The sequence below is a fragment of the Aethalodelphis obliquidens genome, unplaced genomic scaffold, assembly GCF_003676395.1.
Source record: "Aethalodelphis obliquidens isolate GAN/ISIS:26980383/991018 unplaced genomic scaffold, ASM367639v1 scaffold48, whole genome shotgun sequence".
In the NCBI taxonomy this organism is placed as follows: domain Eukaryota; kingdom Metazoa; phylum Chordata; class Mammalia; order Artiodactyla; family Delphinidae; genus Aethalodelphis; species Aethalodelphis obliquidens.
In genome coordinates, this window is record NW_020837992.1 from 14,673,545 (window position 1) to 14,688,219 (window position 14,675).

Sequence of the window (14,675 nt, forward strand, 5' to 3'; positions counted from 1 at the left end):
GTTAAAGTCCCCTACTATGAATCTGTTACTGTCGATTTCTCCTTTTATGGCTGTTAGTATTTGCCTTATGTATTGAGGTGCTCCTATGTTGGGTGCATAAATATTTACAAGTGTTATATTTTCTTCTTGGATCGATCCCTTGATCATTAGGTAGTGTCCTTCTTTGTCTCTTCTAATAGTCTTTATTTTAAAGTCATTTTGTCTGACATGAGAATTGCTACTCCAGCTTTCTTTTGGTTTCCATTTGCATGAAATATCTTTTTCCATCCCCTTACTTTCAGTCTGTATGTGTCTCTAGGTCTGAAGTGGGTCTCTGGTAGACAGCAAATATATGGATCTTGTTTTTGTATCCATACAGCCAATCTGTGTCTTTTGTTGGGAGCATTTAGTCCATTTACATTTAAGGTAATTATCGATATGTGTGTTCCCATTCCCATTTTCTTAATTGTTTTGGGTTCGTTATTGTAGGTCTTTTCCTTCGTGTTTCTTGCCTAGAGAAGTTCCTTTAGCAGTTGTTGTAGAGCTGGTTTGGTGGTGCTGAACTCTCTCAGCTTTTGCTTGTCTGTAAAGGTTTTAATTTCTCCATCAAATCTGAATGAGATCCTTGCTGGGTAGAGTAATCTTGGTTGCAGGTTTTTCTTCTTCAACACTTTCAATATGTCCTGCCACTCCCTTCTGGCTTGCAGAGTTTCTGCTGAAAGATCAGCTGTTAACCTTATGGGGATTCCCTTGTGTGTTATTTGTTGTTTTTCCCTTGCTGCTTTTAATATGTTTTCTTTGTATTTAATTTTTGACAGTTTGATTAATATGTGTCTTGGCATATTTCTCCTTGGATTTATCCTGTATGGGACTCTCTGTGCTTCCTGGACTTGATTAACTATTTCCTTTCCCATATTAGGGAAGTTTTCAACTATAATCCCTTCAAATATTTTCTCAGTCCCTTTCTTTTTCTCTTCTTCTTCTGGAACCCCTATAATTCGAATGTTGGTGCGTTCAATGTTGTCCCAGAGGTCTCTGAGACTGTCCTCAGTTCTTTTCATTCTGTTTTCTTTATTCTGCTCTGCAGTAGTTATTTCCATTATTTTATCTTCCAGGTCACTTATCCGTTCTTCTGCCTCAGTTATTCTGCTATTGATCCCATCTAGAGTATTTTTCATTTCATTTATTGTGTTGTTCATCATTGTTTGTTTCATCTTTAGTTCTTCTAGGTCCTTGTTAACTGATTCTTGCATTTTTTCTATTCTATTTCCAAGATTTTGGATCATCTTTACTATCATTATTCTGAATTCTTTTTCAGGTAGACTGCCTATTTCCTCTTCATTTGTTAGGTCTGGTGAGTTTTTATCTTGCTCCTTCATCTGCTATGTGTTTTTCTGTCTTTTCATTTTGCTTATCTTACTGTGTTTGGGGTTTCCTTTTTGCAGGCTGAAGGTTCGTAGTTCCTGTTGTTTTTTGTGTCTGTCCCCAGTGGCTCAGGTTGGTTGAGTGGGTTGTGTAGGCTTATGGTGGAGGGGACTAGTGCCTGTGTTCTGGTGGATGAGGCTGGATCTTGTCTTTCTGGTGGGCAGGTCCACGTCTGGTGTGTGTTTTGGGGTGTCTGTAGACTTATTATGATTTTGGGCAGCCTCTCTGCTAATGGGTGGGGTTGTGTTCCTGTCTTGCTAGTTGTTTGGCATAGGATGTCCAGCACTGTAGCTTGCTGGTCGTTGAGGGAAGCTGGGTGCTGGTGTTGAGATGGAGATCTCTGGGAGATTTTCATCGTTTGATATTATGTGGAGCTGGGAGGCCTCCTGTGGACCAGTGTCCTGAAGTTGGCTCTCCCACCTCAGAGGCAGAGCACTGACTCCTGGCTGCAGCACCAAGAGCCTTTCATCCACAGGGCTCCTTAATTTGGGATGATTCGTTGTCTATTCATGTATTCCACAGATGCAGGGTACATCAAGTTGATTGTGGAGCTTTAATCCGCTGCTTCTGAGGCTGCTGGGAGAGATTTCCCTTTCTCTTCTTTGTTCTCACAGCTCCCAGGGGCTCAGCTTTGGATTTGTCCCCTCCTGTGTGTGTAGGTCGCCGGAGGGCGTCTGTTCTTTGCTCAGACAGGACGGGGTTAAAGGAGCCGCTGATTCGGAGGCTCTGGCTCACTCAGGCCGGGTGGGGGGGGGGTAGGGAGGGTCACGGAGTGTGGGGCGAGCCTGCAGCGGCAGAGGCCGGCGTGACATTGCTAGCCTGAGGCGCGCCGTGCGTTCTCCCAGGGGAGTTGTCCCTGGATCCCGGGGCCCTGGCAGTGGCGGGCTGCACAGGCTCTCCGGAAGGGGGTGTGGATAGTGACCTGTGTTCGCACACAAGCTTCTTGGTGGTGGCAGCAGCAGCCTTAGCGTCTCATGTCTGTCTCTGGGCTCCGCACTTTTAGCCGCGGCTCGCGCCCGTCTCTGGAGCTCTCTTAAGCAGTGTTCTTAATCCCCTCTCCTCGTGCACCAGGAAACAAAGAGGGAAGAAAAAGTCTCTTGCCTCTTCGGCAGGTCCAGACTTTTGCCCGGACTCCCTCCCGGGTCGCCGCGGTGCACTAACGCCCTGCAGGCTGTGTTCACGCCGCCAACCTCAGTCCTCTCCTGGTGCTCCGACAGAAGCCGGAGCCTCAGCTCCCAGCCCCGCCCGCCCTGGCGGGCGAGCAGACAAGCCTCTCGGCTAGTGAGTGCCGGTCGGCACCGACCCTCTGCGCAGAATCTCTGCGCTTTGCCCTCCGCACCCCTGTTGCTGTGCTCTCCTCCGTGGCTCCCAAGCTCCCCCACTCCGCCACCCGCAGTCTCCGTCACCCGCAATCTCCGTCACCCGCAGTCTCCGCCTCCGAAGCTCCCCCACTCCGCCACCCGACGTCTCCGCCCGCGAAGGGGCTTCCTAGTGTGTGGACACTTTTCCTCCTTCACAGCTCTCTCCCGCTGGTGCAGGACCCGTGCCTATCCTTTTGTCTCTGTTTATTTTTTTCTTTTGCCCTAACCTGGTACGTGGGGGGTTCCTTGCCTTTTGGGAGGTCTGAGGTCTTCTGCCAGCGTTCAGTAGGTGCTCCGTAGGAGTTGTTCCACGCGTAGATGTATTTCTGGTGTATCTGTGGGGAGGAAGGTGATCTCTGCGTCTTACTCTTCCGCCATCTTCCCGGAAGTCCCCAAAGCTCATTTTCCGCCTGAACAGGGACATGAACCCTGGATCCTTAGGTTAAAAGTCTGATGCTCTACCGACTGAGCTACCCGGGCCTACCCTTTTTCTTATTTGTGTGTATATCTATTGTAGATTTTTTTTTGTTTGTTTGTGGTTACAATGATAATAGCAGTCTATATAAATACAAGATTGTTTTAAGTTGCTGGTCTCTTAATTTCAAGTACATTTCATATATCCTGTATTTTTAGTCTCCTCTTCTCATGATTGCTGGTTTTAATACCATATTTGTGTGTGGATGATTTCCTACCTTTATTGTATGTTTGCCTTTACTGGTGAGCTTTCCCATTCATACTTTTCTTGTTTCTAGTTGTGGCCTTTTCTTTTCCACCTAGAGAAGTTCCTTTAGTATCTGTTGTAAAGCTGGTTTGGTGCTGGTGAATTCTCTTAGCTTTTGCTTGTCTGTAAAGCTTTTAATTTGTCCATCAAATCTGAATGAGAGCCTTGCTGGGTAGAGTATGCTTGGTTGTACCTTTTTCCCTTTCATTACTTTAAGTATATCATGCCACTAATGGCCTGCAGAGTTTCTCCTGAAAAATCAGGTGATAACCTTATGGGGATTCCCTGTATGTTATTTGTTGCTTTTCCCTCATTGCTTTTAATATTTTATCTTTGTTTTTAATTTTTCTCAATTTGACTATTATGTGTCTTGGAATGTTCCTCCTTGGGTTTATCCTCTATGTACTCTCTGCACTTCCTGGACTTGGGTGACTGCTTCCTTTCCCATGTTAAGGAAGCTTTCAGCTATTATCTTTTCAAATATTTTCTCAGGCCCTTTCTCTTTCTCTTCTCCTTTTGGGACCCCTATAATGTGAATGTTTATGAGTTTAATGTTGTCCCAGAGGCCTCTTAAACTGTCCTCGTTTCTTTTCATTCTTTTTTCTTTATTCTGTTCCGCAGCAGTGATTTCCAATAGTCTGTCTTCCAGCTCACTTATCCTTTCTTCTGCCTCATTCATTCTGCTATTGATTGCTTCTAGTCTATTTTTCATTTCAGTTATTGTATTGTTCAACTTTGTTCTTTATATCTTCAGTCCTTTGTTAAATATTTCTTGTATCTTCTCAGGCTGTGCCTCCATTCCTTTTCTGAGATTTTGTATCCTCTTTACTATCATTACTCTGAATTCTTTTTCAGGTAGATTGCCTATCTCCACTTCACTTTGTTGCTCTTCTGGGGTTTTATCTTGTTCCTTCATCTGGAACATACTCCTCTGCCATCTCATTTTGTCTAACATTTTGTGCAGTCTGTCTTCCACAGGCTGCAGGATTATAGTTCCTCTTGCTTCTGGTGTCTGCCCCCTGTTGGGCAAGGCTGGTCTAGAGGCTTGTTCAGGCTTCCTGGTGGCAGGGACTGTACCTGCCCACTGGTGGGTGGAGCTGGGTCTTGTCTCTCTGGTGGGCAGGGTTGTGTCAAGGGGTGTGTTTGAAGGCAACTGTGGGCTCAGGAAGACTTTAGGCCTACAGGCTCTTGTGTGGGGCCAGTTCTTGGTGTCAAAATGGAAGCCTCCAGGAGAGCTCATACCAATGAATGCTCCCCAGTACCTCCACCACCAGTGTCCTTGTCACCACAGTGAGCCACAGCCTCTTTCCTGCCTACTCAGGAGACCCTCCAAGACCATCAGGTAGCTCTGCCTCAGGCTCCTCTGAAGTCATTGCTTTCACCCTAGGTCCCACTGTGCATGAGACCTTGTGTGCATCCTCCAAGAGTGGAGGTTCTGTTTCTCCCAGTCCTGTGGAGTTTCTGTAATCAAGCCCTGCTGGCCTTCAAAGCCAAATGCTGTGGGGGCTCTTCCTCCTAATGTCAGAGCACCCAGAACAGGGAGCCTGATGTGGGGCTCATAACTCTCACTCCTGTGGGAGAACCACTGCAATATAATTATTTTCCAGTTTGTGGGTCACCCACCCAGTGGGTATGGGATTTGATTGTATCACAGATGCGCCCCTCCTACCATCTTGCTGTGGCTTCTTCTTTATCTTTGGATGTAGAATATGTTTTTTGGTAGGTTCCAGTCTTTTTTGTTGGTGGTTGTTCAGCAGTTAGTTGTGATTTTGTGAGAGGAGGTGAGCTCAAGTCCTTCTATTCTGCCATCTTGTCTCGAACCTCTGAAAGATCTTTTAATCTCTACATCTCAACTTTCATGCTTCAACAGTCTGCTAGGCAAGAATAGTTGGGATGTTGATAAGTGGAGCCACAGAAATGGCCCCATTGATGGGAGATGACAGCCATGGTTGATGTGATGTGCCTTGTTGTGTGATACATTTAAATAAGACACACTTGGTCCAAGCTTTCAAAAGTCTGCAGAGCTGTGCTCCATTCTTATGGATGTCTAATACTAAAATTGGAATTTTCTGCTCCACCCATTTCCTTTTAGTTATATTGGCAGGAAGAGGATGCAACTAAAAGAGCCAGAGAAAGCTGTGCCCAATGTGGTAAATCTGGTCGAAGCTGACTATTCTTACTGGACTCTGGGCTATGTCATCTCTCTGGAAGGAGCACAGAAGCTTGTTGGAGCCAATCCTTTTGGGAAGATGCTACCAGTGGATGAGTTTCTGCCAATCATGTACAACAAGCATCCTGTGTGAGTTACCCTGAACTGCCTGCCTATCCCTTGAGCAAAATCCATTCATGAATTATGCTACTTGGTTTCTGGGTAATACTTAATATATTTTAAGGGGTACTACTTTCCTAAGTGATCTGTCCATAATCATGACCCAGAGAGGCCGATTTGAGTGATTATCCCCTTTTACAGATGGGGAAGATGAGGCAGAAATGGTGAGTCTTGCATAGGAGTCCTCTTTAATACTCAGCGGGTAGTTTAACTGGACGTAATCTGCTCAGTCCTCTCATCTCTGATTTTCTTACTTCCATAAACCCATATACACCTCAAGGTGAAGGTCATCTTCCTAAACACCTCAGATTTTTCTGTTCATTTCTTAGTTCATTGAGTGTACTGTTGGCCAGGCAGTAGCTCACAGGCTAGTTGGGAACCCAGACTCGAGAACAGTCATTGTGATGTATTGTGATACCTGCAATCACAGAGATGTGTTAGAGGCTCAGAGAGAGTGGAGGTGGCCTCTGAGCAAGGTGTCCATAGAAGAAGGCAGTGTGTTGCTAGAGTTCCTGTAGCCTGGGAGTTCACTCTGACCTAGTGCTTATCAAGGGCATGGTAAATTATGGGTTTATGTGTCAGTCTCCCCAATAACCTATGAGCCCCTGAGGCAGGAACCATCTTTTATCTCTGTGTCCTTAGAGCCTAGTCCAAACTCTATACATAATAGCTGCTTGATCAGTGCTTCCTTAAATTCATTACTGGAGCAGAAGACCAGGTTCTAACCTTGGCTTCTTCTCTCAGTTGCTGGGTGATTCCTCCCTAGATGGTCTTCATGTTAGCAGTTGAGTGTTCTTGTCCTGCATCTTGCTCATTTTGTCTCCTGTCTTCAGTAAAGATGGACAACGTGTCGGAGACTGATTTTTATCTCTGCTTCCCAACATAAACATGGAGGTCAATCATCATCCCCTCAACAGAAAGGAAATTGAGACCTAGCAGCCAAGCAGATGTCACCTCATGTAATCTGCACAGGAGCCCTGGGAGGGAGGGCAAGTCATCCCTCCACTTTACACTCACTTGTCGCTGGAATGCAAAGCCACGCTGGTGTGCCTCCAAGCCTACACCACATCACTCAACCCTTCATTGCCATCCAGCTCCCAGCCGTCTAATTTATTAATCCGGGAACAGAGCATTTTTCTACAAAGTGATCACATTTATTTATTATTATGGTCCAACAGAGCTTAATCCTTAATTTTTAGAATAAGACCTGAAATTCATTTTTAAACTAGTCTATCCAAATACAACAGAAACATCCTGACCTTTTTCTTTGTGCATTTGTTTAGACCATCTGAAAGCTTTTAAAGAAAACTGTATTGTGTTCGTAGACTAAAATTTTCCACACAGGACACAACTTGAAAAATAATCAAATGAGTCTATGAGAATTTAAGAGATAACAAGTGGGGCTCTTTTCCCCTGTTCTGTAAGTGTCCTGCTCCCTCACCCACCTGTACACCTCTTGTTTTCAGTGCTGAGTACATGGAGCATTACGAATCCAGGGACTTGAAAGCCTTCTCTGCAGAACCCTTGCTCATCTACCCAACACACTACACAGGCCAGCCAGGGTATCTGAGTGACACGGAGACCTCAACCATCTGGGACAATGAGACAGTGGCCACTGACTGGGACAGGACACATGCCTGGAAGTCCAGGAAGCAAGGTCACATCTACCGCAATGCCAAGAACACAGAGGCCCTGCCACCGCCAACCTCCCTGGACACTGTGCCTTCGAGAGATGAGTTATGAGGGCTCCATGGGGGGGTTACTGCCCTGTGGTTTTCCTAATGGGCTGTTGATATGTTTGTTCCAGTTTCTTTTCATGGTCACGATCATCTAACCAAAGTGGTCTAATGTGATTGATCAAAATTAGTATGTTTTTGACAGGGGAAGGGAATAGGGAAACTAAACCCAAATTTCCTAGATGGCTAGAAAATAGGCTTTATGGAAACCATTAAGATGAACTTCAATCCAGACACCTTGTCCCTCAGTTCATTACCCATATGATACTCGTTCTCATGTTGAGGTTGAACAGCATGGCTCAGAGATTCATAAAAGGGAAAGGTGATCACCACACTATCACGTCAATAAATGGGTAGGCCTGGCAGCCAAGTCAACTGGACCACATCTATTGGTCTAGTGTGCCCATTTTATGTCATAGATGTGACGTTGAAAACTTGAGTATGTTCTAAGTTCGGGGTGTGGGGGAGGGGGAATCAGACCATTTAAAATCAAATTAATTGGGCTTTTTCTTTAAAGGCATTTGCCGTGAGCCTTATTGCAAAGTGACTTTTTCATCTTAGTCCCCGTTATCCAACAGGGATGGGTATTTGGGTCTGTGTGTAACTTGGCATTTGACTATCATGGCAATTGAAGCTCCCATGAAGAGGTGTCCATTTTGCCATGAGCATATAGTTTCATAGATATTTGAGGGTTTGTGTAGATATTTGAGGAAAGCACTCAAACTTTGGCCTTCTTTATTATGGTCGCTTGAGTTGGGATGCTCTATTTATGAAGATAAATTTAATATATAAGGGGCTGGGACTGGTGTGTAATTGCTGTCCCGGGGGTTCATGTGCTGCCCCAGCACGTCAGACTGTCCTCTCCACCCTGAGCCTGGGAGTGAGCTGCAGGTGTGAGTTTTACGAGTCACTGTTAAGAGGCAGAGCACATCTTTAGGCCAGAAACTGTCCTTGCCTGGGATTTTCATTCTATTTTGAATTATTTATTTTACAAAATGTGGGGGAAGTGTCTGTAGGATAAGGCAGGGAAACATATGTGTTAGGCTTTTATTGCCCCCTGGGAAGTGGTGAGTGTAGACACGTTGGTTCCAGAATCTGGTTCTTCTGCATTTCCCAGCCTGACTCTTACAAGGAGGCCTGTTGAGTGGGAGATTCTAACCTTCTGGAAACAAATGATTCTCCACCTCAGGCGAGAGACCTTGGTTAGAAACAATGGACTGATCAACTGATTTAGACCAACAACCAGGGAAGCCTTGGAGTCAGGATCCTGGGCAGACCACCTCTCTGCTTTCTTCATAAATGGATTTTATGTAAAATGCAGAGTTGGACTACATCATCTGTTTCAGCTCCACAATCTGTGATCCTTGGATATCTCATGATGGTTTGTTTTAGGTTTCTGTTCTCATGCCTGCAAGCAGTAAAACTTGGTCTCCAGAAATCCCCTCCCCAAGCATCTTGTCCACACACGCTCCTCTCTCCGTGTCCTGGGTGTTGACTCTGAGCTTCATGCTTTAGAGCAGAACCCGTTGGTGGCCTTGCTGGGTGCACCAAGCTTCCTGCTCCCCATGAGGGCGCCAGGCTGCAGGACAACCCGGCAGCTTCCTTCCACAGAACACCAACCTTGGCCTTCCCTCTTGACTTATGGTTGGTTCTTCTGCATTGACCAATAAGCCAGGAGACTGAGGGAAGGGATCTCAGCTGCCTGATTTTTACTGCTTAGACATAGCTATCAGAGCTTGACTCTTTGTCTAGAAAAACAGAGCATCTGGGGAGCTAGTGAAAAACCCTTAGGCGATTCCTAAGGTTTCCTTGGGTATGCTGTACTTCGTTTGCATATTTGAGTGTGTGCAGATGTGCGTGAATTTCATGTTTTGTTTTTTTTTAAAGGGGTGGGCGGAGGCTGAGGTATTGGGAGTAGAGGAAGATTTAATTAATTTTTGTGTGGTTATGTTTCATAGAGAACATTGGTGGGTTTTTTTTTTTCTTTTTCCCTGTCAGCTGGTCTGGTGGGTTTATGAATTCCCATTCTTTTTTTTTTTTTTTTTGAATTCTCATTCTTAAAAGACATTGTTCATAAATTCTAGAATTTTAGATTAGGACTGTTCTACTGTGAATAAAATTCTGGCTCTGTTAGCCCAGCCATTGCTTTTCTCCACTCAGGTCTAGAATCCCAAGCAGTGTTCTTTCATTGTGAACATTGTGAGCTGCAGACGCAGCTTTTCTTTAGAAGGTCATCTCTTCAGCAATCCAGGGATTCCTTGACCTCATTATTCTTTCCTGCCTCCCGTCTAGCCTTAAGTCAAGACATTAGACCTTTGCGGTGTCAGAGGACTTTGCCTCCGTCATGGCACCTGCTGTCTGCCTCTGGAAGTTAAACCCTCTCTGGATCTTGAGATCCAAGGTGTAATCCTCTGGATGGCCGGCCCTGACTTCAGCAGTGCTGGTGCTGCTAAGTGTGGACTGAGTGTGTACAACGTGCAGACGACACACTGCACGGGCCTTGCTTTGTTCACTGGGGCCTGCTCCAGGAACTCTGGAAAACAAGAGCCAGCATCCCAGCATCCTACACTGTCTGTCATGCTCTGTCATTTCAGGGTGGGGAAGTGATAAACTACTTGCCTTCTAGAGCACTTTGTGAAAAATTAAAAAACGTGCAACTCTATGATTGTTCATTGGTTCCTCCAACGCTGGTCAACAGCCAACACTGCTGGAATTTCCAGGTCTGCACCGGCCAAGGATGTCAGAGGCCAAAGGTAATCATCACTGCTGTGCAATCCCTGTGGCAAAGAACAGAGGGTGGTCACCAGCCTTCCTGTCCAGTGGGACATGTTTTAGACTGCTGGAGAGGTGGGTAAGCCAAAAAGGATTCCAGGCCTCCAGTGGGAGGGTGATTGACGGAGGATTCATTTTGCATTTCTGTGCTATTGGTCAGCCTATCTATCAATTCATCAAAAGATACTGAAATGCTTGTCCCAGGCCAAAGAGATTTATCTTGGGGCAAAAAAAGGAGAACCCATGTTGGCCTCAATGACCCCCTGTATTTCAGCTCAGGCTCCCCCAAAACCTCAAAAACCAGGTGTGAGCGCTCCCTTGTTTCAGGCCCTGTGCTGGGCACTGAGATGCTCAGAGGTCTAGAAAAGGTCCCTACTGCTGTGGCGTCTGTGGTCCAAGGGAGAAGCCATGTAAGCAGGATGGCTTTCTTTCAGAGGCTGGAACAAAAGGGGCCATAGGACCCAGGGAACCTGGTTCTGCTGAGGAGGGGGCCGTTGGGGGCAGCTTTGCTGGGAATGTGACAGTTGTGTTGGGTTTGGGGCTGTGGAAGGGCCTACTAGGGAGTGATGGGGAGCTGGGTAGGACCGAAGAGTCAGCTGTGTGTTGGGGTTATTGACAGGAAACAGTCTTGAGACCCGATCATGATGGCAAGGAGGCTACCCTCCTGCTCCAGACTGTTCTCACGAATGCAGAGGCCGTTGTTTCTGGGGGGGAATTCTAAGTTTGGTTGCTCTCCTGACAGACAATGCAGAGATTTCCAGTAAAATGCTGGTGTCGGAAACAAAATTCCCATTCAGCTACACACATGGGAATATTTTCACTTACAGTTGGAACAAATCCATCTAATTAGTAACTGTAGGATAAAGATGAGTTTTCCCAAGAGGCTTCTACAATGTGCTTTCAAGACATTCTTTCCAAGTAAGTGATCTTCATGACTGACAAGAAATTAATTCAGTGAGGATTTAACTAATGACAAAGTGAGAGTTAAAGTGAGGCTGGTCATTTGATAAAATAGCATGTCATGGATGATCTGCTCAGAAACCTCAGCACAGGCAGCCTTGGAAATAATCATTTCACCCACATTTTATGTTTTGTGGGGATGTTTGTTATCTCAGAGAGAACCTTCCTTCCCTGGAGACTTCCTGATTAAATGTGTCAGTGGGAGGGGGGCCAGGAGGAGAGAGCAGTGACATGGGAGGGGACTCCCTGTGAGTGGGCTGAAGGTATTCCCTAAATAGAGCAGGGTGGCTGAGACAAGGGTGAAGAGTCTGGCCAGTGGTGGCCAGTATGTTGTTTTTGGTTTTGTTTTTGCCTGCTTGGAAAAGAGAGAAATGATAGGTTTTAGTACATTGTGTTAACAGATTACATAGAAAATGGTGCCTTCTCTTTCATTTTTAATTTAAAAAAAGTTTTTAGTTGAAATATAGTTGATTTACAATGTTATGTTAGTTTCAGTGTACAGTGAAGTGATTCAATTATATATGTGTATATGTATGTGAATATATACTTTTTTTACCTTCTCTTCCATTATCGGTTATTATAAGATATTGAGTATAGTTCCCTGTGCTATACAGTAGGTCCTTTTTGGTCGTCTATTTTATATAGAGTAGTATGTATATGTTAATCCCAAACTCCTAATTTATCCCCGCCTCTCCTTTTGGTAACTGTAAGTTTGTTTTCTATGTCTGTGAGTCTATTTGTTTTGTAAATAAGTTCATTTGTATCATTTTTTTTTGATTCCACATATAAGCGTATCATATGATATTTGTCTTTCTGTCTGGATTACTTAGTATGATAATCTCTAGGTCCATCTGTGTTACTGCAGATGGCATTATTTCATTCTTTTTAATGACAGAGTAATATCCCATCGTGTAATATGTGTGTGTATATCATATATATACACATTATATATGTGTATATGTGCCACATCTTCTTTATCCATTCCTCTGTTGATGGACACTTAGGTTGCCTCCATGTCCTGGCCATTGTAAATACTGCTGCTATGAGCACTGGGGTGCATGTATCTTTTCCAATTATGGTTTTCTCCAGGTATATGCCCAGGAGTGGGAATGCTGAATCACATGGTAGCTCTATTTTTAGATTTTTAAGGAACCTCCATACTCTTCTCCATAGTGGCTGTACCAATTTATATTCCCAACAACAATGTAGGAGGATTCCTTTTTCTCCATACCCTCTCTAGCATTTATTATTTGTAGACTTTTTGATGATGGTCATTCTGAACAGTGTGAGGTGGTACCTCATCATAGTTTTGATTTTCATTTTTCTAATAATTAGTGATGTTGAGCATCTTTTCATGTGCTTTTGGTCATCTGTATGTATTTTTTTGAGAAATGGCTATGTAGATCTTCTGCCCATTTTTTGATTGGGTTGTTTGTTTTTTTGATATTGAGCTGTATGGACTGTTTATATATTTTGGAGATTAATCCCTTGTCAGTAGCATCATTTGCAAATATTTTCTCCCATTCTGTAGGCTGTCTTTTTGTTTATGGTTTCCTTTGCTGTGCAGAAGATTTTAAGTCTAATTAGGTCCCATTTGTTTTTGATTGTTCCTGATTTTAGAGGAAATGTTTTCAGCTTTTAGCATTACATATGATGTTAGCTGTGGGTTTGTCATATATGGCCTATATTATGTTGAGGTAGGTTCCCTCTGTGCCCACTTTCTGGTGAGTTTTTATTGTAAATGGATGTGGAATTTTATCAAGCTTTTTCTGCATCTATTGAGATGATCATATGGTTTTTATTCTTCAATTCGTTAATGTGGGGTATCACACTGATTGATTTGCAGATATTGAAAAATCCCTGCATTCCTGGGATAAATCCCACTAGATCCTTGTATGTGATCCTTTTAATGTCTTTTTGGATTCTGTTTGCTAATATTTTGTTGAGGATTTTTGTGTCTATGTTCATCAGTGATAATTGGCTTGTAATTTTCTTTTTTTGTAGTATCCTTGTCTGGTTTTGGTATCAGAGTGATGGTGGCCTCATTGAGTTTGGAAATGTTCCTTCCTCTGCAATTTTTGAAATAGTTTCAGAAGGATAGGTAACTCTTCTCTAAATGTTTGATAGAATTTCCCTGGGAAGCCATCTGGTCCTGGACTTTTGTTTGTTGGGAGTTTTTAAATCAGTTTCAATTTCAGCGCTTGTGATTGGTCTGTTCATATATTCTATTTCTTCCTGGCTAAGTCTTGGGAGATTGTACCTTTTTAAGAATTTGTCCATTTTTCAAGGTTGTCTATTTTGTTGGCATATAGTTGATAGTAGTAGTTTCTCATGAACCTTTGTATTTCTGTGGTGTCAGTTGTAACTTCTTTTTCATTTCTAATTTTATTGATTTGGAGCCCTCTCCCTTTTTTTCTTGATGAGTCTGGCTAAAGCTTTATCAATTTTGTTTATCTTTTCAAAGAATCAGCTTTTAGGGCTTCCCTGGTGGTGCAGTGGTTGAGAGTCCGCCAGCCGATGCAGGGGACATGGGTTCGTGCCCCGGTCCAGGAAGATCCCACATGCCGCGGAGTGGCTGCGCCCGTGAGCCATGGCCGCTGAGCCTGCGCGTCCGGAGCCTGTGCTCTGCAACGGGAGAGGCCACAACAGTGAGAGGCCCACGTATCACAAAAAAAAAAAAAAAAAAAAAAGAATCAGCTTTTAGTTTCATTGATTTTTTTTCTATTGTTTTTTAGTCTCTATTTTATTTATGTCTGCTCTGAGCTTTATGATTTCTTTTCTTCTAACTTTGGGATTTGTTTGTTCTTCTTTCTCTAGTTGCTTTAGGTGTAAGGTTAGGTTGTTTATTTGAGGTTTTTCTTGTTTCCTGAGGTAAGTTTGTATAGCTATAAACTTCCCTCTTAGAACTGCTTTTGCTGTGTCCCATTGGTTTTGGATCATTATGTTTTCATTTTCATTTGTCTCTAGGTAGTTTTTTTATTTCCTCTTTGACTTCTTTAGTGACCCATTAGTTGTTTAGTAGCATATTGTTTTGGTTGTTTAGTAGCAGGCTGGTTAGCCTCCAGGTGTTTGTGGGGGGGGGGGCGGTTTGCAGTTTTTTTCTTGTAGTTGATTTCTAATCTTATAACATTGTGGTTGGAAAAGATGCTTGATACAATTTCAATTTTCTTAAGTTTACTGAAGCTTGCTTTGTGACCCAGCATGAGATGTATTCTGGAGAATGTTCCATGTGCGCTTGAAAAGAATGTGTATTCTGCTACTTTGGGATGGAATGCTCTATAAATATCAATTAAGTCTATCCAGTCTAATGTGTCAATTAAGGCCTGTGTTTCCTTACTGAGTTTTCTGTCTGGATGTTCTGTCCATTGATGTAAGTGGGGTGTTAAAGTCTC

The 14,675-nt window shown here is 43.8% G+C and overlaps 1 protein-coding gene across 1 annotated transcript in view; it reads left to right on the forward strand.

Annotated features, from left to right (window-relative positions):
• Positions 1-14,675, forward strand: part of COLGALT2 (collagen beta(1-O)galactosyltransferase 2) — a 148,132-nt gene that overhangs the window by 126,376 nt on the left and 7,081 nt on the right. Inside the window, exons 11-13 of the mRNA XM_027083049.1 lie at positions 5,579-5,785; positions 7,282-10,304; positions 11,066-11,241. Of these exons, the coding sequence (XP_026938850.1) occupies positions 5,579-5,785; positions 7,282-7,558 (484 nt within the window). The 3' untranslated portion in view covers positions 7,559-10,304; positions 11,066-11,241. The remainder of the gene's footprint in view (positions 1-5,578; positions 5,786-7,281; positions 10,305-11,065; positions 11,242-14,675) is intronic.